General features: G+C 34.7%; 1 protein-coding gene across 1 annotated transcript in view; it reads right to left on the bottom strand.

The window, feature by feature from the left end:
* LOC139818351 (uncharacterized) overlaps positions 1-11,111 on the bottom strand; it is a 13,969-nt gene extending 2,858 nt beyond the window's left edge. Inside the window, exons 1-3 of the mRNA XM_071786961.1 lie at positions 8,765-11,111; positions 4,557-8,344; positions 3-133 (exon numbers count right to left, since the gene is read on the bottom strand). Coding sequence (XP_071643062.1) covers positions 3-133; positions 4,557-5,063 — 638 coding nt within the window. The 5' untranslated portion in view covers positions 5,064-8,344; positions 8,765-11,111. The remainder of the gene's footprint in view (positions 1-2; positions 134-4,556; positions 8,345-8,764) is intronic.
* Between the last annotated feature and the right edge of the window lie 5,494 nt (positions 11,112-16,605).

Genomic DNA, 16,605 nt, shown 5'->3' with positions numbered 1-16,605 from the left:
ACGCGAGAGGTATAATAAAGCAGTCGCGGTCCAAAGTGGCCAAGGAGACTGGTTCGCCTCGTGGCGGGCTGTTTCCGGAAACCACGAGAGGTGTGTAGGTACCGGAACCACGATTTCCGCTGAAGGATACCTGCTAGCGATAACACAATTAAAAAATTAATTAGATATAACTATACTGTCATCCGCGTTTGAACGTCACATATCGTGAGAGACAGAATCAATCTCACATATCAATTTGTACACATTTTATTATCTCGTTATACTGATGGTATTAAGTTCCGAATAGAATGTGCGCAAGGTCGGCACGAACATCGGTAATTAAATGGGCGTATAAAACGTTCGACACATGCACGAAATGAAAACTCATGGTCGTTTTATCGATTGTAATCCTAATTCCCTCTCTGTACGTTTATTTCAACGCGTTAAAAACATTTACGCTGTTTATTCCAAAATTAAATTTTTATTAAAGATATCTAAGAATATCTACATTTTACACCTTTATTTCTGCGATAATGACATGATTTCGTAAGATTATATCGATGTGAATAAATTAACGATGTTGCTTCTATAATATCAATTTTTCTTGAAAGGAAGACTTCTTTTCTCTAGTTACGTAAAAATATTTGCAAGATACGAAATAAATTATATTTTATACTCTAAATTATATTTTTTAACTGCTTTGTGCAGTTAAAAAATTTCACTTCGCGCTTAAAAGAATCGATGTCGGTTTGTGGGATCGCAGATCACCGTTGGTGGATTAAAGATGAAAATGCTGGGAGACGTCCTAGTGTGTGCAACATGTGCACAGTAGATTCACGCACGTGGACATATCTAGCAAATACGTTTATAATAGTATTAAAGATGTCAAGGTAGTACGTGCCCGAATAAAATGGAAATAGGCCGTGGGTATAGAACTATAGAACATGATAGCCGAGACGGTCGCATGTACGCGCTTCGTTTCTGACTCGACTTGTCTTTTACTACTTGCGCCAAAGTGCAGACTGCAGATAGTCATGATTGTAGTTCCGCTCGCGTTTTTTCCACGGAACTATTCCGTTTCACATAAAGTTTCATAGGCGCGATTTTCGGACAACTTTACAGTTCACGTTCGAAGTTCAGTGCAACTTACGGCGCGATTTACGTTGCATGTCAATTTTGCAAGTGCACCCGGCGTTAGCGATTGATCACACCGCTGCGCAATTTTTCATCCTGCGGCCGGCAGACATCGTCTTTTATAATGTAGAACCGAGTAGAATACGCAGAGAAGATAAATTTTAGAAATATAATAGTTTATCGCGCGTTTTTATTTCTTCTTATATAAAAAATAAACAGAATAAATCACTTTTACTTCGGCAGTCAAATAATAAACAACAATGGAAATATTAATCAACTCTTCTATCAATATTTCCATTGTTAAAAAATAAAACTTTAATTTTTTGATATATATTATGTTCCCTTTAATTAACTTCATTGAACTTATTTTGATCGTACAGTTAAATTTTTGCTATCACAAGAAAATTTTTCGTGTATTCCTATGTACAGAAATGTGCATATTGTTAATTTAATACATTACTGCAACAGTGCATGCATAAGAAATACATGTGTGCGCATCGTTAATATTGTGCGAAAGGCACATATGCGGCGAAAAACTTCCACGATCGATAACAATTTGCATGCTGTTTGTGTAAAAATAGTACGTCGCATAACGTTGTGGTAACTACAAGACTTCTACTTGCATTGCGTTTGTACGCACGGCACGCAGCGACGTCTGTCTTAACACATAACTTTACTTTGATGATGATACTAACGTAACAACCGAATAGAGTTTAATCATCCCTAGTTACAAACAAGCTGTCGACTCATGTATGCATTCTATTGCGGTTTACTGTATAATACTATTTTACCCCAAACAGCTGTTAAACTCCGAATGTCTCATATCATATATCGTCGCGTATGTGTAGTATATTATTAAACTTCCGAATGGCGACTGTTTCACAATAACGATTCCATCGGGAAATGTTTACTGCATTTCTTTCAATTCTCGACATGCTAAAGGTGCATACAGGTTCTACAGGTGCATATAAACAACATATAGTATAATGTCCGATATAATCCAGACTTATGCAAATTTACCAATTATCAAGGGTATGCGTTATCGAAAGTATTTAACTTTCCAGAATATTTTTTCCGAAGATAATATATTCCTTAAGCTACAAATATAATTTAGTTTGCTAATTGTAAATTAAATTTATATTGTGACAGTCTAAATGAAATTTTATAGTCTTCCTGATTGCACTTCGCAATTTTATTATTAATTAAAATATTCATTATAATTAAATTCTCTATTTATTGAATATACTCATAATTTATAATTTATTTTGTTTTTGTAAAAAAGTCATTTGAAAGCATCTCTTTCAATTTTTATTTTATTTCTGTAAATCTACAATATTAAACTATAAATGTTTGGTTATTAATTTTAAGTAAACGGAAAATATTGAAATAGTTGGCAAATCATGCTTGTTTTTCATTTGTATGTACCTTTAGAATGCTTCTTTTGCTTCACCTTTTTCTTCACATATGTAGTACGCAATTCGCACATGTGCTGAAAATGTTTCCTGCATTGAAACGCATTTTCTGCATTCACCTGCTTGTGAATGCAGAATCAATACATGCTCAATCAATACATAGAAAAGCGTGCCTACATGCGTGTTTTGATATTTAATTACGCTGCATTAGGTATACATGACAGTAGATGTTCACGGTGCGCATCGCAAAGGTCACAGGTCACTGTACACGACACACACTGCGGTCTTCGTTAGACTCAGTGAAAGCTGCAGCAATACTTCAATCGTGAATTTCCGCACCTACATCTCTCGTAGCACGTTTTTCGATCACGCGAGAAGTTTAGCAAGAGATTTATTATTATCAATTCTACGTATTGATGTCGTATTTTTCCAATACTTTTTATTGATATATTTCTAGGTTTAATTGCAATAATTGCAGTGCTGAGATAAATGTAACACAACATTTTTAAATGTTAGAATTAATATTATTTTTTTTTTACAATTTTGTGACAATTATCCGATGAATTATTATTGTTTTTCAATTTCATAATCAACCAGTTGAGAACATCGTTACACGAAACATTGTTATTTGTGTACTTTCCAGTCTGTTATATTAAAAGGGTTAAACACCCGTTAAATTCTCTTGTGAATATCTATTTGCCGACCAAGCGATGTGATTGTGAGATTCATTGCATCGTAACGCGTCTGTGGCCCGAAAACGTCTTCTCTTGTATATGTAGAATACGATGCACTAAACGTTCACGAAGACATCTTGCGATAGAATGCGATATGGGTGGATTCTGGACAGGTTGATAGTACATAATAGATGCTAATTGTTGAACATTTGCGCCGTGGTGAATTTATGGCATGTCCTTGGATTCGCCACGATGTACAATAAGATAGTGACTTTGCGTGTCGTTTGAGCTCGCGTAGGTGCTACTTTATGTTTCCTCTTCTATAAACAGCTCCTCATTTCCTCCGTAACTTTGCTTTATTGCAAAATTTTTCGCTATCCGATGGCCCAATTTAAAGAATGGCGATATAACACTTGGTTCAATAACAACGACAATGGAAAACAATTAGTCTGTCAAGAAGCTCGAGATTTATTACAGTAATATCCGGTTAATTTTTTAGCTAATTTTTTTTTTTAGGAAGTACTAAAATATAACTAATTATTATTCTATAACAGAGAACGTATTACTTAAGCTTATAATTAATTAATGCATCTACATGTCACAAAATTATTTGCATGCCTAATATTCATGAAAAAATAACTTCTTTTAATCTATTCAGAAAGCGATATATGAGTTGCAATATAAATCGGACGTTATTGAATATAGAATAATTGCTATAAACGGTAAATCCTGTTTGCGTGAGTAATATTAAAGTGTTTTACCCTTATATATATAGATATAGTTTGAGAGTTTATTTCTTTACTGGTTATAACCAACCAATTATAACGATCAAACGAATAATCGCGGCAAACTCATTTGCAATATTTATTTCGGTCGGATAATTTTAACGTCGCGAAGAGCAATACAAAGATCGTAGATTAATTTAGTTTCCACAGTTTTGATCGTTTGTGAAGGAAATGACTATAATTAGGGTTAAGTACTGGTTTATACAATGTTACTACAACAATTTTCCGCGCGTGACTCACTCATTACGAGATTAATGTGCTTGATAGTTTATTGGCGTGCCATTTTACATTGTACGCCGTAACCGTAAATTTATTATTATGTAACAAGTTTTTCGCTAGATTAACAGATAGATAAATTAAGATACCCTTCTCTCTTTTTTCTTTTGGAATGTTTTGTATATCTTACCATAGAAATAGCAAAAATAAATATTCAGAAGTAATACGCATTTAAATAAAGGGGATTCAGACGATATTAAATTAAGAAATATTATTAAAAACGTTGTTGAGCGTTAAAAAAAATTCGAGTTTTCCTGATCTTTTCGAGTTTTGTTGAGGATTTTAATTGTACTCACCTGCCTGGATGCAGTCGGGGTTGGTGGGTCGGAAGGTTCCTTCTGCTGACCGATTTGATTTTGCTTCTTCCTAACCTGATTGCCGGTCTGGCCGCTTTGCGTGGGCCCGCCGCCGCCCCATTTAATCACATGGGAGCCTGAGTTGCGACGCGGCGGTGGGCCCAGTCGCTCGCCCGACTCCTCGGGCGGCGAGCCGAGCGTTCCACCTGCGGGTGGCGACAGGAACAAGTGAGTACGAAAACCGTGTCCCTGGTGCTCGTGATCGCCCATCGATGGAAAGTATCCGAATTCCCGGCTGCGTCGTACGGGTCCACGCACGCCGCTGACCACTGACTGGCCGCCGCGCGTCGCGCCGAAACGCGTCCCTATCTGGCCGAACGAGGCCCCGCTGGTCCCGTAAATGGTGGTGCTTAGGGCGGGCCGGACTTCCCCTAGTCCTCCTCCACTTGTTAGTCCGCCACCACCGAATCCCTTCTCCCCGAAGTTCTTGCGGAACATAAGATTCATGACTGACTTCTTGGTTCGCTGTCGGCGTATTTCTCGTGGTGTGTATGTGTATTTTTGTTTCGGCTTTACTTTTACTCGACCATTCAATACGCTTGATCGATTCGACGGGTGCTCGAGGATGCGCGTGGAAGAGAGGCAGTGGTGGTGGTGGCGGTGCGCGACGATCACAAAGGGATACGAGGGTATTTAATGTTTTTTTTTTAGCCCTTTCCTAAATCTCGTTAAACGATTTCATGTTAGACTTTGCGGTTTCTTCGACAAGAGCTTTCTCTTTTCCTTTTTTTTCGCACGATTCCGGACACGTCGATACTCTCGTTTAACTCATGGCGAAATGTACTACGAGTATAACGATCTTGACACGTTACAAATGCCAACTTGGGCATATGATGTCGCGTTCGAGCACAGAAGAAACCGACGTGGTGGAATGTCGGACGACATTGGGGTCGGGGTTTTAAACCGCTCGTGCGATGGCACTGACAGTGAACCCCGGCAACGAATGGTCGGTGCACTTAACTTTTACCGACTTCCTGCTGCCGTGTAGTTCTAAAGCACTCACGTAGCTGATCTAGGTCGAACAAGAAGAATGGTAACGATACTTCTATCGCGCGCGGTCTTTTGGTCGAACTTCTCAGAGGATAATCAACATCTGACCCCAAAATACTAAGAATAAGTAAGATCTACGCATAACATGTGGACATATGTTAAAATTTATTTCAATATACGTTATACGATAACGTTTTTAATTATTATTTAAATAATAAATTTGAGTGTTTCAACGTTTTACTAAATACTTCTGTCAAATTGTGATAATATCAGCATTACGGTAAAAATAATATTGCGCCGTAGACTGTACCTACCGATAAATTTTTATATTAGGAATTTTAATATTTAAAAACAGCATACGCAATTATTATTGCGTGGCTTAAATAACTGAAAATAATGTTTTAGAAAGAAAGACACTTTGTTTTTTATTTTTAATTTGGCTTGAAGTTTAAAAAGAATACTAGGAAGGAAATTGAAAGAAGAAAAATAAAAAATAAGACATTGCATTGAAAAAAATGATTAAAGAATGAGAAAATAAGAAGGAAGATTATGCATATGCATAAAAAATAAAAAATCAATTAAAAAAGAAAAATAAAAGCAAAATGTTGGAATAAAGAAGATCAAACAAGTAGAATGAGTCAAGGAAAATTGTTGAAGAAGAAGAATTTGAAAGATGGAAAATGGAAAAGAACTTGTACAAGGAAGGTTAATTAAGAAAGAAAAAAAATAGAAAAAGAAAGGATACCGATCTAAAGCATGAAATATGAAATATACATTAATTTAAGGCATGTATGAAATCTTTTAGTTTAAAAGTTGCGTTTTGAAAATTGCTTCTTCTCTCAGGGGCTCACATATGTGAATACGGGATTTGGCCTTTCCCAGGTACCCGAGCTACTCAATGCCTGCAGTACAACCAGGCCATCTTAAATTCACTTTGAAAAGAAGGTTTGCTCATGCGTATATCTTTCACAACTTGATAGACTTGATAAAATCATAATGGAAAGTCCATTAATTAAACCGAAATCATCGAAAGAAACCAACGATAATTTTAACATGCAAGGCAGTCGCGCACACTTAAATTTTTTTTATATCCTTCCAGTTCGATACATTCCAAATAGCGATATCAAGCTCGTATTATCACTTTCTTGCGATTATTAGGTCCATTCACTTGATAATATTATTTTTAATGTTTAACAGCATTAGATATATTTTTTTGCTTGCATTAAAAATAATTCACACCATTTAATATTTAACAGTCCATACATTTTACACTTAAACTTATTTTAGTTTAAAATTGTTAAATGTGCTTGACGATTTTCACTTTTTCATTTTGAATTAAATTTGCAAAGATAAGAAGTTTAAGTTGACCGCAAAAAGTTAACGCACAACGTCGGGTTAAAAGTGGCACGAGTAAAACGCGCGCGTCAACTAACGTTTGCCTCTTCGTGGGAGAACTGTCTCGTCGTAGGGAATGCACGAGCTTTAATAGCCGCAGTCTTTCGATTGATTTAAAGTAGACTGCTTTGTCACGGTAGCGGCACAGATATATGTATATGTATAGGTGCATGAAAACAAGAGATCGGCTTCGATTCAGTCTAATACTCGGTATTTTATTTGATAATGACAAAAGTAAGGGGGTTGCAATTTACATTGACTCGTAGTTCTTGAATATTTTTAGAACAAATTGGCTGCACTGCCAACAAGATTTCCTACAATCGTCTGATGAATAAAATCTCATTACCTGAAAATACTAACTGTTATTCTCAAACTAATATTAACGATGCGTTATCCTTAACAGTAAACTAAGAATTGTTATATTTTAATGGAAATAATTTTTCTAACGAATCTTGTGCTGCAACATTATTTTTACAGTACTTTAATTTTAATAGTGTTTTTTTTAAGTTCACAAAAAGTATTTAGTAAAACATTTAATTCAATATTCAAAGTTTGTGGCGTATGTTTCGATCTTCCAGTAACACACATGTGCCTTATCGATCGATTTTACTATTCTAGTATTCTAGGGTCAATTTTTCGGTATTACTTGGAAACGAAATAAAGTTTTTGCAGCTTATAACTTTCCCTTTAAACGCGCGTGCCTGATCGCTATGTACGTCAATTAGTTAACAAGGTAAATGTCTCTTACTATTTCATTTGATCTATAACTAGTAAGAGGTACATGACCGTGAGTTTATATTAGTATTGAACTTAAAGTAAGACTATTCTATTGCTTATATAAAACGTCGCGATAAACGTATACGTCTTAAAAAATGTTAGAACATCTAAATGGGAAAGGTTTTCTAATAAATTTTGCTACAGCATTATTTTTATATTTATTTAATTCTAATAATATGTTAAAACATTTCAAAACATTAAAAATTAGAAACATATAAGACAAAAAAATGAAGCATAAAAAAATTTGAAATTGACATATATTTTTAATTTAATACATTCGGCATTCTAATATGTAAATTGTGCGTGCGATTTATTAATTTTTAGTATTCTAAAATTGAATATACGAGTTGTTGTAAAAGTATCTATATTTCGTTCCTTTAAACGTTTAAAGCAAACAAAAATGCTAAAGCGATAGGTTAATTACCTAAACATTTTAGTTACTAATTACGTACGAGAAAAACAAATCGCGCGAATGCTGCAATGCTGTGGCAATGAACTACTGAAATTTATCTCGCTGGCTTCTACAAAATCCCCTGATCTCGTTCTACTATCGAGTCACGTACTTACTGTGAAGAAAATTCAACGTTTCTTGGTTGTAAACCAAGTGCCGAGATCGAGATTTATCTCTGGATTTTCATTAGAACGCGTATGCTGTATCAAGTACTGTCATAATGTGTGTGTGTGTGGTTGTAAAAATATATATAAAACTATCATAAGTATACGTATAACGTATAAGAATTGTTTTAATCATCATTCATCATAATAATTGTTAATTAAATTTTAACTATTATTACTCGAAATATTAATCACGTTTCAATTACAATTATTCTACTCATCAAATATTCCGAAGCCAAGTTTACTTAAATTAATTTAATTAAATCACTCTTTTATTTCATTCAATATTTTTAAATATTTAACATTAAATCATAAATCGAATTTTTTCTCTTAATTTTCATTATTTTAGTCAACATGTATCTTAGCCTTACCAATTAGTCATTTTAACAATTGCATTTCTAATACAACTGTAATTTCGATCGATTATTCTGGTTCCATCATGATTTTTATTTTTTCTATACAATAGTACAAAAATAGGTACGATATTGATTTTTTTACTTCCTCGGAGAACAGAACTTTGCACTTGAAATTCACGAATATTTTTTTATAAAATCTCGATCGTTACATTAACCGATCTCGACCGATCTTGAAAGTCTACGACTATACTGAAAGAAGCAATCGGTCAAACTCCATGCAAATTTCAAAGTTTTACACGAGGGAGACAAGCGAGTAGCTGTCTCCGCGATAATATGTGAGCGTACATGGACAAGGACGAGACGATCGTCTATCATCGCTGTTGGAATATACCATTACGAGCGAGACAACACCGACATAAAACTCACAGTTGATTAAAAGCCATAATTACACATGGAAAACAATCGGAAGCTCCATGAATATTTTTTATAATATATGAGGACACAATGTTTGACAAACGAATGCACTATTATAGGACGAGAACGAAAGCAGGGAAATGAATAAAAGTAATCGATGGATGATTCATAGTTAATCAAATATTCATATTGCAGTAAACGTTCAAACATTAAATCGCCGCGATACGAATGAAAAATATTGATTCGTCGAGCGTAAAAAACTATGAAATTATTATATAAAAAATATACTTTAAGGATATATGTATAATAAATGAGAAGTTATAAATTGTAACAAAAGCGGACGCGTTACTTTAATTTGTTGAACGTTCGATGAACAACGTTTTATCAATTTGTGATAAAAGGGTGATAGAAGGTTATCTTGTGCATAAACTGCATTATACCGCAATTATGAAACACGGCGTTATTGATATAAAAGAGCGAATACTCGGAATGTCTACTTTGCTTCTGTAGATCGATACTATATTGAAATATTCACAAGGAACTTGATTGTGGCGTGAGTGCACAGCCGCGCGTCACAAGGATAAAGCATGGAATAATAGAAAATGACGGTTGTTAAAAACTTTTTTCTATTTATGCTTCCAACATTGATGACTGCAGCGTTCGCTCGAAGAGTTTACTCCGTGTCGCACAATTTTTCGTATACGTAATTCGTTTCGCTGTGTAAAAGCAAATGATATCATTCGTATCGGATATATTCACTGGCATTGAATTTCACGTTTACTTGATTTGTCGGGGACAAGCGAAAAGAAAAACAAAGTCACGATAGGGAGTATAGAAGCATTTATGAAACATGTGTTTCGTGCAGTCGATCGATTTCGTATTGTAATATTCACACTACACGCGATTGACGGCGAAGTTCGGATTCGGGCGTCTCTGCGGTGACGCAAACGAATGGCTTATCGGTCACATCGTGACATTTGAATCGTACTCCTGATTTCGTACTCCTGAGTACCAGTGGAACGTCGCGTAAGCGGATGATATTTTTATGCGAGAGAGCCTTAGTTCGAAAATTTCAAACTTTAAAGCAAAGGTATATTTTTATCTTGCGATTCGACAAGTTAGTACCGTACGCTAATTGCGATCTTGCAATTTTGTTAACGTTCGATTAGTACCGCGCGAAAAATTCAAGGTAACATTGATAACTGAAATAGTGAAATGATAAAGGATGATCGGTATCGCGTGTGTACTCACGGAACACGTGTTCCGCGCGGTAGATCGATAGCACGTTGAAATATTCACACGCGCGACACGGACCCACGCACTCTATCGCGACAGGTGGATTCACGGGGTGACAGGATGACAGCGCGTATAATGGTACACCGATATACATTGCGCGGGATGAAAGAGGAAGGCTTTTTCTACGAGAACACGACGGGAGATTTGAGAGCAGAGCACAGAGACACTCACGACACACGTGTTTTACACGCGGTAGATCGATACTCTGTATTGAAATATTCACTGTGTAACGCGATGTGTGCCGCGACAGTGATACGTCAAGGTCCCTCCACGAAGGTTATTATCTCGTCCGGACTTGTGCTTGATCCAGACATGCGATGCCGCGCGATGCCAGATCGATGGCGCAATGCCTGTGCGCGATGGATCGAGGGTGCGTACAGGGTGCGTTCTGAAGACGTGCACTCGCAACGTTGACCCAGGTGAAAGCGCGATCTTTGCGCGAAGGAGAGATAGAGAGAAAGGACGAGCGAGAAGTGGCAGAACGAGACTCGCTCCGGCGGCGCACTCTTGGTGAACGGCACCCTCGCACTGAAACGTACACGAGGCGTCGCGACGCTCCCCAGGGTCGTGGAAACCGCGGCCCCCCGCGACGCGCCACAACTAGAGACACGTGGGAGTCGCTACGCGATGCCTGCCTAATTCACGATTCGCGAAGTAATTGTTCTCGTGTGCAGTTTCGATATTATCTCTTTGTTGTTGGAGAAGCAACTAAGCTATTGCGCGTCGTCGTGTTTGGCGAGCAGCATTAGCGACGATAACATCTATTTTAGAAGCGCTCTGGCGCAGACAGGAACTTTTAAATGTTCGCGACCAAATTAGAAATGAATTTTTGTCTTAATAATCATATAATACGAAGAGACGCCGTCATATCCACTTTTGAAGGAAATATTATGAACGTGAATGAGGATACTCATTTTTGGCAACTTTTCTGGCTTAAAATTAGAGCTTAGGCTCTCGTAATGATGAAAGAATTTTCAAAAGAAAATTTATATGATATTAATGTTTTTATCGATTTGCGCATCTTTATACGTTTTATTTAAATATTATAATGAACCACTGTACAAACTGTGTAAAAGAAATTTTTTATAATGACTGTAATATTATCTGAGATAAAAGGGAGGGCGAGTATGTGGAGAACAGAATAAAGGACCGTCATGAATCTTCACTAAATTAGACTCCGAAGAACGAAAACGCGATTTTAGATTCACTAACGTGTAGACGTTTCTTATCACGCTCGTAAAATTACTGATCAGCAGATAATGTCGAGCTCGTAAATATATTTGAATTACTTTTCAAAGATATATCTCTCGCATTTTCTTCTGACCAACTTGAAAGCTTTCGATAAAATTCTGTATTCTTTATCTAGATGATTTTGAATACAAAAAATATTTAAAGCTACGTATAATATTGTCAACGCGTTTAATTCATTTTTAACATGTGAATTTCAGAATAAAATAAGGACTGATAATATATGATTAATCCGTTAAAAGTAGATAAATGTGAAAATCTTTATTTAAGTATCAGTCAATTTACAGTATTTGACATCTTATGTGAATAATGACGAATTAAACGTGCGACTATGTGTTTATCTGCTGACTCTTCATATATGAACGCATTGCTCTAAATACCCATATATATAGATTATAGCGCTAATTACAGAAATTTAACATATTGTGATCATCTGCGAAACAACATGATCAGGCTGCTAAAATACTGTGGTTAAAAAGAAATTATCATTATAAATACAAATATCAAATTCTTCTGCATATTACGGAACTCTCTCATTAATGTCACTGTTTCAATTCTATAAAGCCCATGAGTTGAAATGAACAAAAGTATTCGCAGTATTCGTATAGTAGTGCTCACGGAATACAAAATAGCTTGCTGTGTACCTTCACAAGACAAGTAAAGGAACTAAGCAAATGCGTGTTGCCTTAACAGAGTATCGCTTTTTACTAGATTGTATAAAAAATAAGGATAATTATGTTATTTGTGACATACTAATTGTAAGTGAGATATTAAATCATATCATTAGATAACTGAAACGGTACTTAAAATGTAATTATTTTATCATTATTATCCAAGTATTACATTACTATTCAAAATTTATTATTATCCAAATATTAAATTATTAATCAAAATTCATTATTATCCAACTATTAAATTATTATCCAAAAATTAAATTAAAATTTCATGACTAAAATGGTATAATTATTATTTAATTATTAAGATGATCAAAAATATTTTGTATAAAAAACAAATATTATGAAGCTGTTCGATAATGATGGTATCTTTTTGCATTACGTTATCGACAAATGTAACATTCGCGAGTAACGAATTCTGGTCACGGATTTAGCGGCGAAGTTTTCTATTTTTCACCACGAAATTAGTAGTTTTCTGACGTCGTTCGTCGTTCTCTGTCTGCCAAGAATTACATAGTTCGCAACTAACAGACAAGGTATAAACTATTTTCTCTGAAAGATACGTCTTTCACGGGTCAATAGTTACAACGATGCGATGGTACAGTATGCATGTTGAGAGAAAGAAACGAAAGCAGAAAACGGCTGCCGTTGTTGCATTTCGAAGTGTTTTTATACTTCAAGTCACCGCGACTTGGCACGCTTTACCGTCTCAATAAGACGATTCACATTGTCATGTCTAAAAGTACTTCAATTTATCTCTTTCAATTAGAGACATCGTCGTCTGCTTATTGTTTTATTCTATTGTATTATTTTGTTCGGATCTACTTGTGCTTCTACTCAACTCACGCGGTTTGGCTTACAGAGAACCGTAGAATACTTTTGTAGGGGCTTTAAATTTTGACAGACATAAATGACTCCTAATTTTTAGGCGATTTGGCGTTTAACTTTTCGGCTTCGCGATTACCTCTCACGATCGAACTCTTTCGGGGAGACAAAATCTGCCGTTATACTCGTTATACTCGTATTTACATTTACCCGCGACACAACTGTGTGTTTATACTTGGCATACGTTTGAAAACTAAAATTGCCGCAAGTATTAATAGCGAGACGGCGATACGTACTATACTATGAATATACCTCAAGGTGTTTGACGTGACAGACGGCTCGTGGTGGCGCAGATCGCTTCGACGCGACGCTTGGAAACCATCGATTTGAAAGTGTCACAACGAGAAATCGATCGACCTCGATCAAGAGATTCACTGGAGTATGTCGCGCAATTCTATTTTGACACTTCGATGGTTCGCGAGGTATCTTTCGACACTTTCTTCATGTGCTTTATTTAAACATTTTTCAGAGGTAACGTACTTTATATGAGACATTACCTCTGAAAGCATGGGGGTCTTCTATCGTATTTTTACATAGCTCAGAATTTCCCTTTATTCGATACATATCGGGTGATTGCGAAGTAAATTTTAGAAACATATTTTTTAATAATTTCTTTAGATAACTTTTAGTAAAAAATTTGTTAATGAAAACATAATAGAAAAGAATTCACATGTACGATATGCAAATTTGTAAAGAATGTTATATGATTATGAGCATTATACGATCTACAAACACTTGTACAACCTTTGTTGGAGAAAGTCTATGAATGAGAATGTAAATTCGAAATACTGCTGTATGCACGCTCGCTTTCCGGATTACGACATATTCAGAATTGCGAGTACAACATCGATTAAGTTGCAGCTTGCGTGCATTCTGTAACCTTGCATGAAAACCTGGCATCATCCTGTGACTTGTTATATCTGATGGAATAGCTAACATTTTTAGGCAATGCAATAGATATATTTTACTTTATGTAAAGAGCATCTCGTGCTTCCTTATATCGTAATTTTTAAATGCTTAAAAGCTGCTTTAATTAATTACTTCGTGCAAAGGCAATAAAATGGATCGAATCTATTACTTGATTGCGTCTTCTAGACAAAACAATTATTATTTGTATACGAAATAGAGTTATAGTATAAAACTTTTATAACTAGCACTTCTCTTTAACTTTGAACTTAAAAAGATAAAAATAGAAAAGACCCTTATATATTTAGTCTCAATTATTATACTTAAGAAATTATTTTGGCACCAGTAACGAAATTTAAGTATTTTTATCGTTGCGGTGCTTTATCATAATTCATACTTACATTATTTAATTATGAAACCACCTGTGACATATTTGGCACTCTGTCCAATGCGTTTTTGTGTCAATTTGTTGGAGAGATATGTAGATCCATAAATAATTTAGTTTGTTTTTGAGGAGATTTAATTTTATCAAACCTTTCAGTATCACGGAAGGATGTACCATTTTTCATGTATATACGAATGCTATCTCATGTATATACGAATATACCTATATTGAGTACAATGTCGATATGTTTCAAATAGCAAAGTCAAAACAAAAAGCAATATTCTTTAATCAAATACATCTTTTATTTTTGTAGATGCAAATAAGAAACATATATATAAAATGTACAGAACGTATAGAATTAGCCTTTATAAAAAAATTGAAATTTTATTACTTATTAAAAAAGACATTTGTCATATTTTAACAAAATATGTTTTCCTATCATCTATTTTTGCCTTTTTATTTTACAATGCAAATAATTAATAATGTATAAATCATTTTGTAGTAAAACAAACAATAGCAGAACTGTTACAGATCATGAATGATGCGCGCGAAGAATTAGCGTATTATTCACTTAGAAATTATGGAATAGAGATTAAATATAGTCAGTCTATTTAATCCAATGGTTATATTATATAAAATAGTCTTGATTATATTTTGTATCGTCTCGCACGATCTGATTTGCGATTGACCACAAAATTTTACTCTGATCGATGTGAAAGCATTAGGCTAAAAAACATCGCGCGTTTTTTAGTCTAATGCAGATTTTAATTTAAATTCTGTGTCGCGACCTTCAAGCAAATTCGTCACGGCTAATACGCAATGTCGCGCTTTCAATTATATTCTATTTTCGTGTCTAGTTCAAAGGCGTTAATTTATTGGCTCTTGCGTAAAGCAAGCCAAGTAAATTCCTTTATTCTCTAATTTTAACTATCAAATAATTTTTTGCTTTAAAAGTTAATTTTTAGATTTTTCGCATAAATACTCATAACTGATTACGTAATAATATCAATTTTATTTTCTTTTGCTTCGCTAGGAAAAATATATTTTGAGAAATTGTTTAAATATTTTGATTGAATTTTACACAATTATATTACTAAATGTAATATTTTAACATATAACAATTAAGGAGCAATTGGACGCGGCTAGACTGCAGCGCGATAATTTTGCATAAATACGTAAACCATCATTCTTCAGATCTTGGGGAATATATTGAAAATTTATGCATATAAAGAATATATCTCGGCGGTGAGCCCTGCGACTCTCACCGGTTTTACTGCAGATTTTGATTTTAAATGCATGCGCTTGAAACTTGGTTAATGTATGACAACATAAATCGAAGCGCGGTAGAAATACTGTTAACTGTTTATTCTATGATTACAGCGTGCATACGATTTAGAAAGGAATACTTATTATATTGTGTAGTTTAAATATTTAAATTTGCAAGTAATTTAAATGATTAATAGTGTATATTGTTCATATATGAAACGTTTCGTTATACTATGAAAGTTTCTATTGCTTTTGCTTAAATTTGCGAACAGAATGTGAATATTATGCAAGCCGCAGGCTTCACCCATCCCATGACAATCATTATCTGTTTCACTAAATTACTATTTAGGCTATTCGCAAATCTATTTAATATCCTATCAGGATTGTTCTAACTAAACGCTATTTAGATGCAAGGATCTAATATAATTGTTATACACATTAATTAACACATTTAATATATACTTTGAAAAGAATTTTAATATACAACTTAATTGCATGATAATTTTTATAAAGAAAACGTATACATGGTAAGCATGATAATATTAATTAATATTATTGAATATGCAGGAGGGTAATATTGGTGACACGATAGTGATTAATATTAATCACTATAATGCCATTATAAATTCGCGAATGCTAATTAGACTGTACTTGCATCTAACTGAAGTTTTTCATTCACGGACGACATGTGTCGACAAAACCAGCTGAGGTTTACTCGCGAAATTCACGTGTCTACATGTCGAGGGTAAACACGTCGCACCTGGCGAGGTGCGATAATATAT

Source organism: Temnothorax longispinosus, chromosome 8 (assembly GCF_030848805.1).
Source record: "Temnothorax longispinosus isolate EJ_2023e chromosome 8, Tlon_JGU_v1, whole genome shotgun sequence".
Taxonomy (NCBI): Eukaryota; Metazoa; Arthropoda; class Insecta; order Hymenoptera; family Formicidae; genus Temnothorax; species Temnothorax longispinosus.
The sequence above is the reverse complement of the archived record's forward strand: the minus strand, read 5'-3'. Positions and strand labels throughout refer to the sequence as shown.